Source organism: Cyphellophora attinorum (genome assembly GCF_001299255.1).
Source record: "Cyphellophora attinorum strain CBS 131958 chromosome Unknown Contig5, whole genome shotgun sequence".
NCBI classification, from domain to species: domain Eukaryota; kingdom Fungi; phylum Ascomycota; class Eurotiomycetes; order Chaetothyriales; family Cyphellophoraceae; genus Cyphellophora; species Cyphellophora attinorum.
In genome coordinates, this window is record NW_017253233.1 from 1,273,244 (window position 1) to 1,292,744 (window position 19,501).

The 19,501-nt window shown below is 54.1% G+C and overlaps 10 protein-coding genes across 10 annotated transcripts; 4 read left to right on the forward strand and 6 right to left on the reverse strand.

Annotated features, from left to right (window-relative positions):
• Window positions 1-37: 37 nt before the first annotated feature.
• Window positions 38-3,899, reverse strand: AB675_7155 (uncharacterized protein; the record flags this gene model as incomplete). The annotated part of the gene is made up of 5 exons (XM_018147502.1): window positions 38-918; window positions 980-1,036; window positions 1,739-2,683; window positions 2,731-3,350; window positions 3,466-3,899. 5 exons carry the CDS (start codon window positions 3,897-3,899, stop codon window positions 38-40), a joined length of 2,937 nt encoding a protein of 978 aa, XP_018003557.1.
• Window positions 3,900-4,710: 811 nt separating this feature from the next.
• AB675_7156 (H/ACA ribonucleoprotein complex subunit 2) lies at window positions 4,711-5,531 on the reverse strand (the record flags this gene model as incomplete). Its single annotated transcript, XM_018147503.1, has 2 exons — window positions 4,711-5,096; window positions 5,150-5,531. 2 exons carry the CDS (start codon window positions 5,529-5,531, stop codon window positions 4,711-4,713), a joined length of 768 nt encoding a protein of 255 aa, XP_018003362.1.
• Window positions 5,532-6,006: 475 nt separating this feature from the next.
• On the forward strand, window positions 6,007-6,684 carry AB675_7157 (uncharacterized protein; the record flags this gene model as incomplete). The annotated part of the gene is made up of 1 exon (XM_018147504.1): window positions 6,007-6,684. The coding sequence occupies one exon, from the start codon at window positions 6,007-6,009 to the stop codon at window positions 6,682-6,684; it is 678 nt and encodes a 225-aa protein (XP_018003434.1).
• A 427-nt stretch (window positions 6,685-7,111) lies between these two features.
• Window positions 7,112-8,041, reverse strand: AB675_7158 (3-oxoacyl-[acyl-carrier-protein] FabG; the record flags this gene model as incomplete). The annotated part of the gene is made up of 2 exons (XM_018147505.1): window positions 7,112-7,902; window positions 7,960-8,041. The coding sequence occupies 2 exons, from the start codon at window positions 8,039-8,041 to the stop codon at window positions 7,112-7,114; spliced, it is 873 nt and encodes a 290-aa protein (XP_018003300.1).
• Window positions 8,042-8,435: 394 nt separating this feature from the next.
• On the reverse strand, window positions 8,436-10,532 carry AB675_7159 (uncharacterized protein; the record flags this gene model as incomplete). The annotated part of the gene is made up of 1 exon (XM_018147506.1): window positions 8,436-10,532. One exon carries the CDS (start codon window positions 10,530-10,532, stop codon window positions 8,436-8,438), a length of 2,097 nt encoding a protein of 698 aa, XP_018003617.1.
• Window positions 10,533-11,674: 1,142 nt separating this feature from the next.
• On the forward strand, window positions 11,675-13,523 carry AB675_7160 (putative HC-toxin efflux carrier TOXA; the record flags this gene model as incomplete). Its single annotated transcript, XM_018147508.1, has 4 exons — window positions 11,675-12,316; window positions 12,371-12,682; window positions 12,737-13,154; window positions 13,207-13,523. 4 exons carry the CDS (start codon window positions 11,675-11,677, stop codon window positions 13,521-13,523), a joined length of 1,689 nt encoding a protein of 562 aa, XP_018003635.1.
• Window positions 13,524-14,639: 1,116 nt separating this feature from the next.
• Window positions 14,640-15,417, forward strand: AB675_7161 (uncharacterized protein; the record flags this gene model as incomplete). The annotated part of the gene is made up of 2 exons (XM_018147509.1): window positions 14,640-14,894; window positions 14,944-15,417. The coding sequence occupies 2 exons, from the start codon at window positions 14,640-14,642 to the stop codon at window positions 15,415-15,417; spliced, it is 729 nt and encodes a 242-aa protein (XP_018003320.1).
• Window positions 15,418-15,630: 213 nt separating this feature from the next.
• Window positions 15,631-16,495, reverse strand: AB675_7162 (Protein AIM2; the record flags this gene model as incomplete). Its single annotated transcript, XM_018147510.1, has 2 exons — window positions 15,631-15,997; window positions 16,050-16,495. The coding sequence occupies 2 exons, from the start codon at window positions 16,493-16,495 to the stop codon at window positions 15,631-15,633; spliced, it is 813 nt and encodes a 270-aa protein (XP_018003510.1).
• Window positions 16,496-17,368: 873 nt separating this feature from the next.
• AB675_7163 (uncharacterized protein) lies at window positions 17,369-18,435 on the forward strand (the record flags this gene model as incomplete). Its single annotated transcript, XM_018147511.1, has 2 exons — window positions 17,369-17,634; window positions 17,721-18,435. 2 exons carry the CDS (start codon window positions 17,369-17,371, stop codon window positions 18,433-18,435), a joined length of 981 nt encoding a protein of 326 aa, XP_018003192.1.
• A 128-nt stretch (window positions 18,436-18,563) lies between these two features.
• Window positions 18,564-18,908, reverse strand: AB675_7164 (uncharacterized protein; the record flags this gene model as incomplete). The annotated part of the gene is made up of 2 exons (XM_018147512.1): window positions 18,564-18,653; window positions 18,708-18,908. 2 exons carry the CDS (start codon window positions 18,906-18,908, stop codon window positions 18,564-18,566), a joined length of 291 nt encoding a protein of 96 aa, XP_018003452.1.
• Window positions 18,909-19,501: the final 593 nt, after the last annotated feature.

Sequence of the window (19,501 nt, forward strand, 5' to 3'; positions counted from 1 at the left end):
CTCTGCATATCCACCGCCGCGCCCGTAAGCACGCTGATCAAGCTCCCATCATCCCAATACAAAACTTCCGGAGTCCTACTGAATTGTTTCGTGGCTGGATCTTTTCGAATGCGCAGGACGGCGGCTTCGGTGTGGAGCGTGGTGTTGAGGATTTGTCCCGGCGACAGTGCATGACGAAGTTGATGTGGAGATGGGAAAACACACACAACCAGATCGCCCGAGCCAGGGACCTCAGACACGTTGTCGGCCGGCGCGCGAGATAGATTTCATCTCGGACTTTCAGCATCTTGCTGGTCGGGTCGACGTCATAGATCGTGGTTGTACCCTTGACAATCTCATTCACGGCCAATGTTCTACCACCATCGACCAGCAACACCCCGTTCGCGGCTGGATGCTGGCCCGCCGGACTCACGTCTTTGCATTCGAGCGTGCCCGAGGCCGCATCACAGTGCACAATCCCTGATGCCCATTTGAAAGGCCCGAGCAGGGCTTCCGCGACGCGGAAGTACCAGCTGAAGAGGTGTGCGGCTGGGTAGGTATAATGGTCGTTGGATATGAAAAAGGACTCCGGCCCTGAGGCGGCGACAGCGTTGGGGGTCTTGATGAGAGCATGAACGTACTCCTTCTCGAAGACGAGATCGTTGGACCCCAAGATATGGGCAAATTTGAGGATCGATTCGTGGCGGCGGTCGTGGTTAACGGCCCACAGGGTCAAGGACTGCGGGTTGATGGGATTGGTGACGAGGTCGATTCCGTGAAGCACTAGGTCGCCTTCCCAGCCGATGACGTTGAGTTGGGTGGTTGTGTTGCTGTCGAGGTGGTGCTTGAGGAAGTATTCGCGGTAGGTTGGGGCGGAGGTTTTGTCGACGTTGAGAATGGCTGGGTAGAAGGCTTTGCGGGTTGTGGGGTAGCCACACGCTGCAAGGTATGAGTATGCAAGGCTGGGACACACTATGAGTAGGAGCATGGACTCGCGTACCTAAAAAAGCCGTTCCACTCTCCTGGTCCAGTCTCACATCCTCGCATGCTTGGCCCTCTACTCGAAGTCAGCCTCGGTCATATCTTTTCCACGTCAATGCTTTCGGACCCTACCAGGAAAAGTCCAGCACTTGTCATTATTGACCGGCCCATGTGCCGAGTGGAGAGTGTGTGGCTTTACGCTGCCCATGCGGCCTCCATATTGGTTCAGGAGAGGAAAGAACTGTGTATAGAGGATTGGCAGCAATGCCAGTAGTGGGAGAAAGAGAGGGTTCACAGGCGAGCTTCGGGCCATGACCAGTGTATCTGGTAGCAGTCCGATTTTTTGGGGAGGGCGTCCGAAAGACCCTTTCCTGGACATAGAGCTTTATCAATGTGCTCGATATAATTCGGGCAGGAACGTCAATCGGCGACGCGATGACAGAGCGCCTCGGTCCAACTCGAGCTCGTGAGGGGAAACAAATTTTGGGGATCTGCATCATACTGCAGAAGCTAGCGCCGTATGCGAAACTTCGAAGCTGCTACCCTGATGCAGTGGCTTCCTTGTATCGCTCCTCCGACAGGCGAACACAAAAGGGGTCCTCCCTAAATCTCTGCCAGTCCAGAGTCTTTGGTATAGCACCGGAGGGCAGCTTCCGTTGCAGTTTAACTCCACTATAGCAGCCGGACTCATATCCTGGCGCATCAGGAAAATCAGACCAGATTCTGCCAGATCTAGCGCATGCGGTCAGAGCATCGGCATGCAAGAGATGGCAAGAACCGTCAGATTTGAGCTCCGACATTGTGTAGGTCCACGGGCTTGGCTTGTATGCGAGTTCCTTCAGGATATTAGTATGTCCATCGCTCTCGGTGTACCTTGCCAGTGATATGCCTTCACTCTGCCACCTAGCCATATTGAAGAAGAGTGCACCGAGATCGACCAATTTAGAGTCAGCTGTCATGCCCGTGCAGGGAAAATAACCCTCAAAGCGTTTGCAGCGTTCATCCCACGTAGGGCTCTCCTTATCATTCCGGGACATAGAGCCTCTGGATTCGAAGTTGATGCCCACGATATCTGCTTTAGTCTTGTTGAGGTGATCGAAGGAGTCCCTTTCGTACTGGTGGGTCGAATTGCTTATCAGCAGGTACTTGGCAGTGCTGCAAGATGGGCTAATGCTCTTGAGATTTTTCATGACCCAGTCAACAACATCGGCTCCGTCTGCATGCTCGTCTGCCTTCTTTCGCATCCCTTCAGGTATCTCGGCTCTTACAGCTCTCGGTTCATGAGCGTCAGTAAGTGCCATGTCGATCATGCGCCACCAGTCGCCCGGCTCGGCAAGCATAGGGGCAACAACTGCTCGCCAGCTCTTGTTGTTCATTGCTCGCAATGATCTGAGCGTTGACCTCAAGCTCAGGAGCTCTTGCCATGGCCAGCTCGGTTTGTACTCGCGGATTATGACGCAGACGTCGACAGAGCTCTGCGTACTGTTCACTTCCTTCGCTATTTCCAGACTCTCCAGTAACTCATGTGGCGTCCATGGGATGTGCTTGTTTGCGTACTCCATGGCATCGTCAAGGGCTGCGATATAGCCGTTGCCGTCTTGTATCGACGGCTCCATAGCGTTTCCCTCTCCCCATTCGTTCCAGGCGTTGATGAAAAGGAAATTCTCCTCTCCGAGCGGGTTTGGATCTGACTTGATACGGGCGAACATCTCGATCATGCTCCCTGCAAGAATATTAGGACGATCATGCGAGCAGCGTCGGCTAACTCACATTTCCAAAGCTTCGGATGGCCAAGAGCCAGCGCCGCCCAGCGGATACCACCAGCGGGGTGTCGTGGGTAGTTGTCCCATGCGACCAGTGCACCTCTGTGATAGATTTTGTGTGTGCGTGGAAGATGAGGCCATACGGTCGCATCATATTCACCTCCGCTTCTCAAGCCAAATTCGTTCTTTGCATCGGTAGGGCCACGGGAGTCGGGGTTGTCGCCGCCGAGCGCAGTCTCGATAACGTCCATGCCGCCGATAGTCGGGTCCTGAGCGGCCCACAAGCGCCACGCAGAGAACATCTTCTTCCCGAGGTCCCCTATGTGGGAAGGGTTATAGATGACCATTTGGACCTTACCATTGACACGAATGTAGTTCTTATGTCTGAAGTAAGGAGCCATCCAGTCAAAATGTTCCTTCCAGCCAGCGACATCTTTATAGTGCTGAGCGATCAACGTCCCGTCCCCATTAGCCTTGTCCACGCCGTCCCATCTTTTCGTCCACGGCTCGTTCGCCCAGCTAAGCATAAACGGGATTTCTGGATGGCCATCGTCCAACATGGCTTTCAGCACACCGTCCATCACGGGATAGCCAAACCAGTAATGATGATAGACTATGCCATGAATGCTGGGCCTGTCAGCGTGTCTCCTGTCCGGATCCCAGGCGCAACTTACCTGCTCTTTTTCATTGTCTCGGTCCATCGCTGCCGAGTCGACAAGTCGAGAAGGTTGTAGTAACCGACGCTTCCGCCGGCTTCTTGATATCGATTCCGTAGGTATTGGTAGTTACCTTTCGAACGTTGGTCCACTCGGTGAAGTTCTCTCCCCAGAACTCGTCATTTTGAGGTATGGGATGAAATTGTGGGAAGACGTAGACAAGTGGTTTGATCGAGTACGATGGCAGTGCTTTTGGCGCGCTCGATACGAGGCTTCCGGGCCAGTACTTATCCTTGATCTGTGCCACTGAGCTGCTAAGCCCAGCCGCCGCATTGCCGGCCGCATGAGCAATTACAACCCCAGGGCTAGGTCGGGTGGGCTGGGTGACCGGGAGCGCGCGGTCGGTAGATGTCGAAGAAATGCCCTGGGGTCCGAAGACGAAGAGGTAGATTACCGACAACAGAGCTGCGACATACAAGGTACGGCTCTTGCCGTGTGACCAGTGAAACGAAATTGCCATAGCGGAAGCTCCAAGACGGGAAAAGGGCAAAAGTGAAGACCAGGCAGAAACGGAAGTCGTGTTGAGGTACTTCTGCTGTCAGATCAGGGCAAGAAGCCCTGACATGAAGGACCATGCCGACTTTGAACCCTGCACAGCCATAGTGTTGTAGGGAAAGTCAATAGTGTGAAACCCTTTGGACAAGGAATGACGGCACAAAGTATGTTCCGGACATGTCGAGGCCGCAAAGTTCTTTTGGCGGCGTCAGCTGAATCACGACGGCATCGCATCTGGACCTTGGGCCTAATGTTATCTCTCAAGGGATATCTGGTGCACCGTCGATGTGCATGCCGTACCGGAGAATGCGGCGTAAAATACTCCCTGGACGCATGCGGAGTGCAAATTGTCGTTGGACGCGTGGAGAGTTTATCGCCAGGCAGTCCAGCAACTCACTCGCAAAGGCTTTAAAAATTTCCGAACTCGCTGACGACAAGTACGTCAACGATCAGAGAGATGGCCCTGCGACAATCGTAGGATCGAGACTGATCATGAAAGCAGAAGATGGTGATAAGGAACGATGGCTCGTGAAAGTGAAAACCGGGAAGGCACCTATTAGTTGAATCGTCATGACCAGGCAACGTACCTGGGTAGTGAGAGTTGATCTGACCGTTGCGTATCGTCGTCGGGAGTGCCATTTTGAAAAGACAGTCCCTGTCCTTATGTTCCTGCCTGCGCTATGCCTCTACCGGAGCAGTCGGTAAGTCAGCCCGATTGCAGCAACGCCAGATGCTTCGATCGCCCTAGTCTGTTGTGTACACCCGCTGCTCACCCATTACCTCTTCACACCGGCGCCCTCCTTCAGCACCGTCTTTGCCAGCCCAGCATATGTCTCCGGCCACTCGTCCTCGCCGTCCACTTTGCCCTTTGCGTCTTTCTTCTTTTGGATGTCGCGGCTGACCATAACTACGCTCGTCGGTCGCTTTGTGCCGCCCGCCAGACCCAACTCTGCCCGACTTTGCACAAAGATGTAGGGAATATTGTGGTCTTCGCAGAGCACCGGAAGATGTGAGATGACGTCCATGGGAGAGATGTCTGCAGCGAGAATGACGATGCCGATTGGATCGGAGGATGTGGTGTTTGAGGGTAGTGAATTTGGTGATTTTCGCAAGGACTTGACGACTTCTTTGACGCCGCGCTTGAGTGTTCGTTGTGCGGCGGCTGTGGGTTCTATCAGTAGATGCACATGCTTGAAGCAGGCGATGGGGTCTGACCTTTCTTGACACTCTTAAACACCTTCTTCGCAACTTTCTCGTCTGCCAACGGCACCGCAAATGGCACCAACGCTCCAATCGGCTTCGCAATCATCTTGGGCTTCGTGTCTTCCACGGCGACCTCGCCTTCCTCGTCGCTGTCGGCGTCCTCCTTCTTTGCCTTGCTCACAACGTTCCTGTTCTCCGCTTCGCCATTGGCGCTGTTCAACGCGAGCTCAGCCAGAGCTTCCCGCTTCTTCTTGTCTTTCTTGTCCTTCTTTTCCGACTTGTGCTTCGATGCGCCGTTGACGCTGGCGTCGCCGAGGGTCACCTTTTCGGCCTTCTTGGCGGCTTTCAGCGCTCGCCGCTCATCTTTCGAGAGTTCTGACTTGTCTTTGGCCATCGTTGGTGTGCTACAGAATGTCGTAGTCTGCTGATTCGGTTGTGGTAGGCGAGATTGCGGATGGCTGGTGTCCGTTGAATGAACAGCGCTTGGTCGAGTCGCAAAGGCGCCGGCAGCGCTGTACTATTCGCAAGTTGAAGATGGCTACTGGTCGTAGAGGTGTGCTCGCTCTCATGCGAAATATTGTTCTCAAGTCGAACTTTTTGGAGACAGCAAAATCTGACGGACTTATACAGCTCTATCTCCGCCGCAGTACAAGGCTGCTCTAGCCACAACAAGGCTGACATCTTGAAATCGACATTTGTCCTCCTTCCATGAATCGTGCACTTTCTTCCACATCTTCGAGGCGTTTGGAGTACGACGTTTACTACTTCTCATCTCACGCGAGCTCTATCAATAGACAGTAATACTACCGAACCACTACGTACCGGATCACTGCGCTACCGCCACCACATCCACTCACTCCTCGCCCATAATGGCAGCCGCAGAAGACCCTCTCAACACCTACACGCACCTCCCCATCTACCTCGACCCCTCCACAAAAACCATCCACCCCCAATCCCCCACCTCCTCCTCCGATCCCCTCCTCACAACCATAACCCGCATAAACGACCTCCACACCTCCTTCAAATCCCTCGACACCCCCAACAGCGTCCCCCCACCACCCCTCCCCCTCAACCCAAAACGCACCGCCAACATCAACAAACTCCGCGAGTCCGCCGCTGCATCCGCCCGAAAAGGCAACAACACCGAAGCAGCCCGCCTGCTGACCTTCGCGCTCGACATGGCTGCGGGACGACCAGATTGGGAGCCCGTGGGCCTCAAGCGGGAAGAGCTGGCGGTGTGCTACCTCGCGCGCGCAGGCGCACATGCGGAGATAGGGGAGTGGGTTGATGCACGGAGGGATGCGCAGTGTAGTGTGGAGTGCAAGGCGGGACCGACGGTGACGCCGCAGGGGCAGAGGGTGATGGGGAATCCCAAGGCTTTCTTGATTGCGGGGAAAAGTCTGTTGGAGATGGGGCGGACGGAGGAGGCAGTACAATGGCTCGAGCGCGCTATCGAGGTCGAAGGGACGCAGCAGGAAGATTGTAAGTTTTTGGTCAAGATGCTGGAGGAGGCGAGGGAGAAGTTGACGCGGGAAGAGGCGGCTTAGGCGGCGGGGATGCGGCATGGTCTGATCATAACATGGTCCGGGGAGCTTCTCGCGGCTTGTGGCAGGATCATTTCGACGTGCATACGAAACCAGGAACCAAGGATCTTTTCCGGCAAGCTTGCCTACGAGCAGTCTCTGGTCGACTCTCCCAGAAATCTGTGAGTCGCTTGACTCAGTGAGCCTACTTGGCTACGCCAACGCTGCCTGATATTGCATGGCAATCATACAGCGTATATAGAGCCTCCTTCCGACAATCTCTGAGTGGCTTACCTCGGAAAAGTCACTCGCTCGACTCGAGACCAACTCACCTTCAAAGCAGATTACATCGCATCACATTATGCACGATCACTCATCCCACGAACGGGCTATGTCGGACTCCGGACGAGAATGGAGAATAGGGTCATTCGATCTATGTATACTCAAGCAATCACCGCTTCTGCATAGTCGCGCCTCCATCAACAGTAATGCTCTGCCCCGTCACAAACCCAGCCCCAATCAACCACTCCGCGCAATCCGCAATATCCTCCGGCATCCCACCGCGATTTGCCGCAAACTTCTGCGCATCGTCCTCCTCATTCGACCACTTCAACCCCTGCTCATCGCCCGCTTTACTCTCGTGCGCCACCCTGATCCTTCCCGGAGCGATCAAGTTGACGCGGATCGCGAACTCCGAGAGGCTGACCGCCATACTGTGCGTGAGGCCAATCAGGCCGGATTTCGTGGACGCGTAGCCCTCCTGATTCGGGTCGGATTGCAGCATGCGGAACGAGGAGACGTGGATGATGCACGGGCTCGAGCCCTCGCGTTGCTGTTTGCGGAGCTCGCGGTTCTTGGAGGCTTTCATGTAGGGGAGGCAGGCTTGGCTGAGGTGGAATGGGGCGGTTAGGTTGGTTTCGACATATGCCGTCCATTCGTCGGAGGTGGAGAAGTCGTCCATCGCTTTGCCGTCTTTCCAGTAGGGGCTGCTGATGCCGCCGTTGTTGATGAGGACGTCGATGCGCTCGCCGAAGAATTTCGCGGCTTCGGTGGCGGCGCGTCGGATGTCGGGGATGCTACGGAGGTTGCACAGCGTATAGCTGAGTTTCTTGTCGTCGAAGTATGTTTTGAGGTGGACTTCGACGGTGTGCTTGATTTCTTCTTCGTTGAAGTCGAGGATGAAGACTTTGTGGCCCTTTTGGAGGAAGTGCCGGGTCAGGCAGCGGCCTATGCCTTGGGCGGCTGAATGGATGGCTTGTCAGAATACGGTCTTGGCACGATTGTAGATGTGATGCTCACCACCAGAAATCAGGACATGCTTGACCGGCGGTGACGACACCGCGGGCGTCGACGTTGGTATCTCGTCTCCTTTGAGAGTCATGGTCGATTCGTCTATTATTGGTGTAAGAGAAATTGTCCTAAGGGTGAGCCTCGCAAACATTTCTCGTCGTAGTAATATGTTGAGCCTATGAAGTGTGCGGAAATTGTTTCCGGTTGAATGATGTGATGTCACAGGTACGCCGAGCGGATGCGGCAGCCGCAACACGACAGCACTTCGAGGAAGTTGCATCTCCGATCATTTCTTGCGGTGCCAATGCTCCTCTTGCAACCTCAGCAGGAGTTCTCGTGAAGCGAGGTGTCGCTTGAGAATTCACTTTCAGCTGGTACGGAGTTCTGAATTGACATCTCAATGCCGTCCGTTCGCTTGGAATCCCCTCAGTAGACTCGGGACCCGTGTTCTTGCTTAGAAGGAGTATCTGCAACAATGTTCTGGATTACTGTACAGGCCATGACTGGTCCATGATACCAAGCATGTTCGTGTCAGTAGTTCCACGCATCAAGCCATCGACGTACGAAGTGTCGAAGCCGAAGAACACCAGGTCGTCGATGTTCCCGCCTCCCAAGCCGTTGGCCAAGAGAGGCTGCTCGTGCTGTACCGTGCCAGGGACTAGTCCGTTGAGGCCCTCTGCAGTGGTGGTCGGGAGCTGGCATTGTGCTTCCGGAACCTGATCGGTGCTCTCATTGACATGTAGATATCCGATGCCCCCAAGAGTAGTTCCATCCTGGCTATTGAGCATCGCAGAGCAGTGATTCCGGACTGTCACCTGATCTCGAGCGATCGTGATCAGACCAGTTTTCGGGATGCTGATAAGCAGCAGATCATGATCGTCTTGCGCCATCGCTGCTCCAGTGAAGTGTCTGACGTTAGCGCCTTCCTGGGCTGCAGCCATCTCGAGCACAAGGAGTCGTCTCAAAGCAACAGCAGTCTTAGCCACGACCACGTCCGGCTTCAGTCTAGGCAATGAGTGATTACACTCGAGAGCGCGTTCGATGATGGCTCTGTCAGCGTAGCGTTGATGCAATAGTGCACCTCCGCCATCTTGGACGGAGTGGCTGATGATATGTGCGATCATTAGAGTAATTCCTGCGATCATTGCCATGAAATCGCCCATGTGGCAGCAAGGATGAATCGGGTTGAATATTCGGAAGGCGACTTGGCGATGGAGAGTCTCGCGGCTCGCATGGATACACGCGTTGCGGGCATATAGACTGCCCGATAGATTTGTCGAGTGCAGCATGTCCGGCAAGTGCAGCTGATTTACCATGAGTTGATAGCAAAGATGGTCCCACGCGCGCTGAATCTCGGGCGGCGCTTTGTCGGAATCAGGCTTCATGCCAAGGAAATCTGGAGGGCGCCAAAAATCTGGTGGCAGTTGCTGACTGGTCTTGATCAGATCACGGTCAATCTCCTGCGTCGTAGGACCAGCCTTGGGTGAGTTGCGAGTTTCGTTCCGCTGCAAGATCTCTCTCGCCATATCCAGGGCCAGGGAGGGCAACTGGCTGCCTTGATCGAACCCAACGCGAGAGGTGACATTGATGTTTGACGTACATGTCGGTAGCCCGATGATCAGGGACATGACCCTCTCCATCGTGACTATACAGGGCCAGATTATTTCGGGATCCAGGCCGTTCTGCTCGCTGAGGGATTTGCAACATGCTTTCGAGGCATCGCCCAGGTTCATCAGTTGGGATGCTGTCAAAGCTCGTCGCATTGTCATCCAAGATCGGCGGATGTCTCCGTCATTTGTGTGAAAGCAGGCCACAAGCACCAGATTATCGAGTCCTTCCAGTGACTCGATAAATCGATCATCGGATGTGACACTGTCGATGACGGCCTCGGCCATTCTGCGAGCAATCGATACGGGACGTTCGCTTAGGTTAGGGTCGTCGTTGACTGCACAATGCTGTATGGCAACGACTAGCAGGAGCATTTGACGTGCTAGCAGTACGGGATCGTTCTGAGGAGCATACAAATTCGCTGCGGTAACCGACTGAGATATCTTGCGATTGCTATAAGTTGCATTCTCGTGCTTTTGATAGAATGGTAGGTTGATGCCTGAAATCATCTGAAGCAAGATCTTAAGGTCATTTCGTGATGGAAGCGCAGCGATAAGCGCTCGAGTAGCCCGTGTATGAGCTTGCAGCTCTGCTGGCATAGACCCGTCTTGTCGATAGAGCGGCGATGCAGCCGGTGTCAGGAGCGAAGTCGTGGTCACCATAGGCGCAGTTGTCTCTTGCGGCCATCCAGCGCCCTTGCTTTGGCAGAGGCTGAGTCCATAGAGCAATGGAGTTCCCGCCACCACTTGTGACGCCGCCGAAGACTGTGGCGATATCTGCGCCGGTGATGTGTCCGACTCGTCGAAGCTGTCTTGGCCGATGCATTTCTTGTCCCGTCGGTTACATGTGATGCATCGCTCGTCATCCGGCTGGGCGAAGATACATCTCACCTTCCTCCGTTTGCATTCCCAGCAGCTGTGAGTGCCCTTACGGACCTTTCGTCGTTTGACCGAACCGCCTTCGGTCGTGGCCATCATGCTGAATCGCGGTCTCCGGATGGCGATGGGTTCACACAGCCAAAGGCTGAAGACATGAGCATAAGATTCATGGTCGAGCGGGTCATCTTGGCATTGTGACCATTGATTTTGATATCATTGCGAGATCAGCATTGAAGGTCGGCCGAATGCCCTAAAGAGAGCCATAGCTCTAACAATGCGGCTGACAAACCCAGCAGGGCGGCACCAACGAAAGGTCTAGGCGAGTCCCCACCCAGCAAGGGACGCCTCGCATGCCTAGCCGCGCCCCGTACACATGTGCCTACCGCCCTGGGCAGATTTTACGATAGGGCATGTCTCCGAACTGATGACACGAGTTACTGAATAGAGTAGTTCGCGCCAGTCGTATCGTAGAAGTATGCGTAGAGCTTGCATTGTTCATTTCTTTGACTTGACATCATTTGAGCCTCACAGCAGCACAATGTCTGAAACTGGCAAACCTGCCATATTGAGGTTGCGGGATCGCGGAGTGATTCAGACCCGAGATGCCCACGGCGCCGATAGGCAACGAGATTGGGCGTTGCGCTCCGCCGAACACAGATCCTTTTGCGAGTCCGCTTATTTCTACACCCAATGGGCGCCATTCGTTCGCCCGCTGCATGCCACAGCTGCACCGAGATTCTCTGAAACAAAGAGCAGTCTTCGGCCGAATTCTTTGGCTGAATAACCTGCAAGGCGTGCTTTCAACCCCTGAAGCTGGCACGATCCGAGCACGAGCTCGCCTATCAGACCACCCTTGGCATTCCTTCGGATGGAAATAAGGGCATTCAAACGAAAGCGCCGAAGGCTTCTAGAGTTTCTGTTGATTGTTCAAGGTAACGTTATGCGTTCTGAATCCACACCCCTAGATTTGACGTCTCAGAGAAGCCACTATACCGATATGGTGCTTATCAATCGTAAGGCTACCCAGATCTCCCCGTTGACACGTCCGTATCTCCAGGGATGTGTCCGGAAACAACTAAACCGCCCGCCGAGAGGGTCAATTGTTGGGTAGGGTATATGTAAAAGCATGTGCCTTCCTTCTCGTATCTGTGCTCGATTGTGGTTGCCTCATCGAACGTTTCGTGTGACGTCGTTCAGTCGTGACTTCCATTGACGTTCTTCTCGGTCACTTCGAAAAGATGGCGTCATCAACACCCATTGAAAAGACCGACAGCAGGCCCCAGGTACGGGACGTCCCCTCGGAACACTCCAGCACCATGGAAAGCGGCAAGGAGGACGAGATAACCGTCGTCAAGACGAGAACACAGGAAGAGCAAGCGATTCATGACATGTACCCGCACGGCGCTCGCCTGGCCGCAATCGTCGTCTCTCTTCTTCTGGTAATGTTCCTGGTGGCAATCGACAACACAATCCTCGGCACTGCCATTCCTAAGATCACCGACGAGTTCCAGGACATCAACAAGGTTTCATGGTACGGCGCTGCTTATTTCATGACCTTCGGCGGCTTCCAGTCGTCATGGGGCAAATTCTTCAAGTACTTCCACTTGAAGTTCTGGTTTCTTGTCGCCATCTTGATCTTTGAGGTTGGGTCGCTGGTGTGCGGTGTCGCAAAGAATCCCACTACCTTGATCATCGGACGAGCAGTTGCTGGTGTTGGCGGCGCTGGACTCGCAGTCGGCGTCTTCACGATCATCGCTTTCGCCGCCGAGCCAAAGGTTCGACCTCAGTTGACTGGATTGATCGGGTCTGCCTATGGCATCGCTGCTGTGTTGGGACCGTTGATGGGCGGAGCATTCACTGATAAGGTGTCATGGCGTTGGGTGAGTTGTCGTCGGAATCGGCTTTCTTTTCAATATGACTGACCACGATGACAGTGCTTCTACATCAACCTGCCTATTGGTGGTCTCGCGGCTGCTTTCGTCTTCATTTTCTTCAAGACGCCAGAACACTCGAAGCCTGTGGAAGCACCCATGAAGGAGAAGATCCTGCAGCTTGACCTCCTGGGTACCGCGCTCATGATGGGCGCGATCGTGTCGTATCTTCTCGCATTACAGTACGGCGGGCAGACTCATGCCTGGGACAGCAGTGTTGTCATTGGCCTCCTGGTCGGCGTTCCTGCAATCCTGGCTGTGTTCACTGCTTGGGAGTGGTATCAGGGAGAGCGAGCTATGATTGTTGGCCGAATAGTAAGTTCCGGACATTATATCACCCATGAGTCATCGCGCTGACCGTTTGTGCAGCTGAGACATCACTACGTCTGGACCGGCTCGGTCTACATGCTTTTCTTCGCCGGTGCCTATTTCGTCGTCCTCTACTACCTCCCGATCTACTTCCAATCCATCCACAATGCCTCGGCGATCGGCTCGGGTGTTCGCATGCTTGCCATGATCATCCCGCTCACCATCGCTGTCATCGTCCAAGGCTTCGCCCTCATGGCCATTGGCATTGTACCTCTCTTCTGGATCTTCGGCGGCTGCGTGGCAGCTGTTGCCTCTGGACTGTTCTACACCATGGATGGAAGTACCGGCACAGGCAAGTGGATCGGCTATCAGATTCTCTTTGGCTTCATCGCCGGTTGGACGTTCCAATGTGCGATCCAGAACGCACAGGTGCACGCGAAGATGGAAGAGATGAGTATCGTCTCGGCCACTGTCAACTGTAAGCATACCTCCCTCATCGTTGTCAACTCAGTCGCTGACAATACGCTCAGTCTTCATGACAATCGGTGGCGCGCTCTTCCTCTCTGCAGCACAGTGCGCCTTCAACAACGAACTCCTCCGCAAAGTCGCCGTCACCTTGCCCGACGTTGACCCGCTCCTGGCGCTAGGCACTGGTGCAACTCAGATCCGCGAAGTGTTCACAGGTGATCAGCTTCCGCTCATTCTGGACGCATACACGGATGGTCTGAAGTCGGTGTGGGCGATCTGCATTGCCGCATTCGGCATCGCTGCCATCGTCGGAGCTTTCGGAAACTGGAAGAGGATCGATGCCGGCGCCCTCAAGGCTGCTGCCGGTGGCGCGGCATAGAGTGGTCGCGCGTGTACGAACAGGGAACATTGCATAGCATACTGTAGATCTGCATTGGGTAGAGGGTAGACAAGCATACTATGAACGTAATATTTTACAACTCATGGCGGTCTTCCCAAACGTCGCATTGCTCCTCTGCGAGTCTGCATCTCCTATGGACATTCATCAGGTCTGTCGCGAGAGCATGTGTTTGGCCTCCCATGGCGTGGACCAAGACAATACAGACGCATATCTTGTCTCGCGTCTGGAGCAAATATATGCTCAGCTTGGTGACATCTCACAAACACAGCTCCTGTCGATGAGGCCTACCGATTAATGTGTTTGAATGCGAGTTTAGAAGCCTGTCGTGGCACGACATCGACATGAAGACTTGACAGCCGATTCCATGCCGTGAAGTGCAATGTGAGGTCCAGGTTGTGTTTTGTCGAAAATGTCATCCGGTCTCATGAAAGCCATGGAGATTTTCGAGGTCGTGGGGGCTTTGGAGACAGCAATTTTGACCATGAACTTCCGTGGTTTCCTATCTTGCACTCTTCATTGACCTCGAAGGCAATTGCGCACAACTTCCCCACGGTCGCTCATGAGAACGCTGCGCCCAACGATGATGCAGTCGCGTTGCTTTGGCCTTCCAAGGTAGGTACATCGGCCGCATCGGACCTTTCGCGATTTTGCGCCTTGACGACGCGGTCGAGCCCAGGGTGCCACGTTGGTGGCGCAAATAGTCCCAAACCTTCAGTCGAGCCCCTTTACCTGTGCCCAGATGCGTGAAGCGTTATTTCGTGATCCCCGTTGTGTGTACACTTCTTCCTAGAGGCAAGCAATCACGCGCCATGATACACGACGGGCAGGATGGAGCTCTTTTGGGAAAGCACGACTCTGAGGCGACTGCCTTCGAGGTCTTCGATGACCATCGGAGACGCGATGATGATAGGAAGACAACGCTACGACGCTTCGTCCTGCCGATACTACTGACCATCTCCGTGTTCCTCAATTTGCTGCTCCTTGGAAGGTCCACGTCAAGTCCGGCAGAGGCGTCAACGCCTACAACATCAACAGCTGCGGTCCAGCGAGAGAAAACGCGATACGGTAAGTCCCAAGCAGCACCTGGCCGCCACCATGCCTGACGATGTATCTCTAACAGCCGGCCTCGACTACACATCTACTGGGACATGGGAGGCTGAAAGAGTATACACGCAAGAGAACCTTACCGCTGCCGATGAAGCATGGCTCGCGCTGAACATCGACTACGCATTCGTCGCGCTGCCAACTGATCAGGCACGCGAGATGGACCTTCCGGCATCGCTTCGTTTCCCGTGGGACCATAACAAAGACATGTATCTGCTCTCCTCGGTGCATAGCGTGCACTGCTTGGTAAGGGATCGCCAGGGTACGACCTTGATCATGCTGACCTCGAATACAGCAAGTCCTCCATCGTTCCAACCTAGAATACCGCACCAACCACACCCAAACATACACCACCGAGCACCTCCTCCACTGCCTTGAGAATATCCGCCTGGACCTAACCTGCAACGCCGACGACACCCCTCGGTTCGTGCCACGCACCGCACACGAAAGTACGGTCAAGACCGGCGTCGACCAGCTCCGACAATGCCGAAGTTGGGACGCCCTGGAGAAGTGGGCAAAGGAGCACAGTGCGTGCTTCAACTATCATGAGTTCGAGCGCAAGGAGCTTGAGGAAAACGTGGTGTATCCGGCAGCGTGGAGCTTTTGTGGCGAGGGGAGTGAGTATTTGGCACAGGTGCAGCGATTCTATGGCAAGGGCGTGGATTGGGTGCTGAAGGACGGAGGAACACCGGACATTGATGCGATCAAGGCAGGTAAGGGAAAATCCCCGATTCCGGTGCATCGTGCTGGTGGTGGTGGCCATCAATGATAGGGAGCCGCGGTTGGCTCGCAGGGTGTCGTACACGTGCGAAACGGCGAGACTCTTCGTCCCAAGATCGGACTGCTGCACTCGCTGCTTTATGCATGGAGAGGACCACACATTGCGCTCTATCGACTCTGCTATCTGGCCTTCACAGAACATCTTCTCCGCGCCAAAATCGCTACTTGGCATACTCATCTCCATCACGCCAACTCTCCTGAACTACTTCTCCTTCTCGAAAAGCCCAAGCTGTACGTCAAAATAATCAACAATACTCCTGACGCTCTGCTCCTTACACCATCGCTCATAAGGCTTCGAAAGATCACACCTCAATGCGAAGCCATGCGCCACGCCGGAGAATACTTGCAGACCATATGGCTTCTTTGCTGCTATGAGAATGTCGAGAGCCTTGTTCCTGGATTCAGTGCTGAATGTGAAGTCGTCCTCCGCACAGGACAGATAGAGTGGTCGAGTGATCTTCTCGAAGTGCTCCTCTTTCAGGAATGCTGGGTGGGCGAAGGCTCCGACTTCACATGTGGGTGAGGAGCCGGTTATGGCTTTCATCACGTATGGTGCTCCGAAGCAGTACCTGGAGACAGTCAGTTTCGCGGCCAGATAAGTGCGGCGTGGGAAGTACACACCCTACACAAGCATATTTCGTGTCCGGCGAGCCATACTTTCCTTTTGCGGCAGCAAGCCATCCATCAATATGGCTTCTCGTGAACTCATGGGACTTGTTCAACCATGCGTCAAAGTCGAAGTCCTTGTGCGGCTCCTTCGGTCCATCTCGATGCATGTATACCGGATCACCATTAAAGAAGTCCATCCCAATCACAGTATAACCCGACTCAGCGAATGAATCGCAAACAAGAAGGCCGTTCGTGAAGAAGCCGTAAACGTCGGGAAAGTAGAAGATAATATGTCCATTGTCCTTGGATGGATCCGGCTTGGTGACATATGTATCGATGTCGGTGAGCTTCTCGATGGTGCCCTTGGGCTCACCGCTATGAAGATGACCTTTCAAGCAGCAGGCTCCAGATGGTCGTGCCAGCCATTTTGGCTCTGCTGGTTGCGAACCTCGGGACATGTTTGGGGAAGCTTCGTATTTGACACGGGCGAATCACGGTGTCAGGGATGCTCTCTGGTCGACTTCGGCCTCTGTTGACTACTTAGGTAGCTCGAGAACCACAAATCTCTTGAGCTTAGGTATATATCGCCTGCTCAGATGGACGGGTGTTGTCGACTTCCAAGGCTGTAATGTACACAATGTCGAGCTCCAGGAGCCGAAAGCGGAAGCATCACGACATCCAACTTGGGGGAAATGGGGTAAAAGCGGGGAAGGAACAACTCCGAGAAGCAGCCCTGGAGCCGGACCTTGAAGCTGTACTGTAATGCCGCGTCAGAGACCACCGCAAGCAGCGCGCGCATCCTTCCGTGAGACCGGATGATAAGCAGGAAACTGTCAGTATCATCGAGACCAATGCGTGTATGTTTGTGATGGGAGATGCGAATATATCCAGGGCTCTGATCAAACCGGCTGACAGCGGAGACCGGATAACCGAATCCTGCATCATAATTGCTCTCTCAAAATTTCTTATTGCTTAGATCATTTCGCTATCGTTGAAGTGATCGGATGGACAACTTCCGCGACACTTATCGACCTGTATTCATCCTATGCGGATTATTGTGAAGGACGAAAAGAATCAAGTCGCCGCATCTGCAGGCATGTTTGATCGGATCTCCGAAAGAGGCTTAGACCGAACCATAGGCGGCGCTGCTATTGCTTACGCCCAAATCAATGCCTGGACAGCTGGCGCCGGATTCACAATCGTGCATGCAGCTGCCGCCTTGTGACATGAGAATGCGGCAGCCTGGAGGAAGATCGATAGATCAACAAGCACGAGAACGCTTTGTAACGCGGCCTGTCCTTGACTGACGATCATTCCGAATGACCGCAGCTATGGCGCAGTATCAACAGTCTCTTGATGCCAAAGCTACCATCGCAGTAGCCGGCGCGACTGGCGACCTTGGAACTCGTTTGATTCATGGATTCCTCGATGTCGACCTGCGCGGTGGCTCTGCTGGATTAATCGCATTGGTCCGTAAGGAGTCCGATAAGACTCAGGAGTGGGAGAAGCAAGGAGTCGAGGTGCGCACCATCGATGGGTCGAGTAGCCAGCAAGATCTTGTCGGAGCCCTGGATGGGGTCGACGTGCTCGTCAATGCGTAAGTCGTCTTCATGAAGCACCACTGTGTCTGCGAAGAGCTGGAATGAAGGCCAATCAATGAATTGACATGTGATATTCGCTCAGTTTGCCAACCTCAGGTGCAGCCCTTCGCGATAACATCGCCAGAGCCCTGCCCAAAACCGCTCTAAAGGTGTACTTCCCAAGCGAGTTCGGTGTCGACCACCGACTGCATGACTTTAACATCCCAGAGTGGGATGGCAAGAGAGCTCACTATGATCTCGTCCAGAAGACGTTACGCGAGAACAACAACTTCGGCATCATCGTCTGTCGGCTTTTTGTCGGACTGTTCTTACACAGTGGCATCTCGGCGGCATATGGCTTCGACACGGCGAAAAGCGTCTACGAAGCTGTTGGTAGTCTTGATCAGATCATGAATTACACTGACACCAGCGATGTCGCCAAAGTCGTTGTGGATCTAAGTACTAGGGTTGTACGTGGCATGAAGATTCCTCAGGATCTCAGGATTGCTGGAACACATGCTAGTTTCCGAGACATCGCGAGCATCATGGGCAAGGCGGGGGCTGAGAATGTTGAGTTGAGAAGTGTCGACCTGCAAGAGTTCCGAGAGAGGGCGCTGGCCAGAAAGTACGAAGACAGAGATGCAGTTGAGTGCTTGCGGTTCATCATGGGAGACGGCAGGGACGACTACCGCGATGTGAAGGAAGGTGGCCTCGGCAATGACAATGTTATGGTCAATGGTGATGAGCGCGTCTTCAAGTGGAAGACTTTGGAGGATTTAGCTGTCGAAAGCCAAGGTAGGCCAAATGCTGACCCTTAAGAGGCCACCAAGGCCTCCGCTATCGTGTTTTACGCAGCAATGTATCTCAGTCAGAAGTCTGACCCAAGAGTTTGGGCGCCACGTGCGATTCGTATGAGCTGCTGTTGCCTCTCTGCTTCGACATTGCCTTAGAACTTCTCATTGAATGGCCTCAAGTCAATCTCCTGACCCCAGGCGGATTTGTGCTGGATATGCAGGTGCCAATACGCTTCCGCAATCTGGAAAAGCGAATGTCAGACACTTCGGGGGTGGATTGGGCAGGAACAACTTACAGCATAGGGACCAAGCTTGCCATCCGGAGTGGCGTCATTGTCAGCAGCATGAGCAGCCTCTGGTTCATCGATCCCGCCGTCGATGATCGCGTGAGCGCAGTGAACTCCTTGCGGACCGAACTCTCTGGCTAACGACTGTACCAGAATGCGACCTCCAGATTTGCCGGCCGCAATGACCGACCAATTCATTGAGCCTCTCATGGCTGCAGTTGCCCCGGTGAGGATGAAAGTTGGCGAGTGAGGGGAGCTCCCGACAGATCTTAGCAGTCGCGGTATTGTGTTCTGAGCGAACGTGAAGAGGCCGCGTCTGTACCAGCACACCTCGTCAGATACCACACACAAACATTCGTTGACGAAGGTGCTGGGCAAGCTGAGCATACACGTTACCATGGAGACTAGTGTCCAAGTCCTGCAGATTGAGTTCAAGAAAAGGCTTACGGCTCCCTCGTGAGCCTGGTCGAACGTTGTAGACTGCAGCAGCAAGCTGCAGGTCCTTGAAGTCCGAGTCCTTTTGCACGGATTCGAAAGCCGCAGCAAGAGCTGACTCGTCTGTTGCGTCAGTCGATAGGCCTAGTGCTTTCCCACCGTCCTTCTTGATCTGGGCAACGACATCCTCGTAGCTCTTTGGGCTCCGGGACAGCAGAACAACGGGGTAGAATTCAGCGAATTTGAGGGCGACGGATCTTCCTGTTCCTGGACCAATGCCGGCGACGACAGCGTAGAACTTGGTGGAAACCATACTGTACCTTGCGGTGTGTCAAGAAAGCGCTGAGAAGGTGAGAGAGGACATCAAC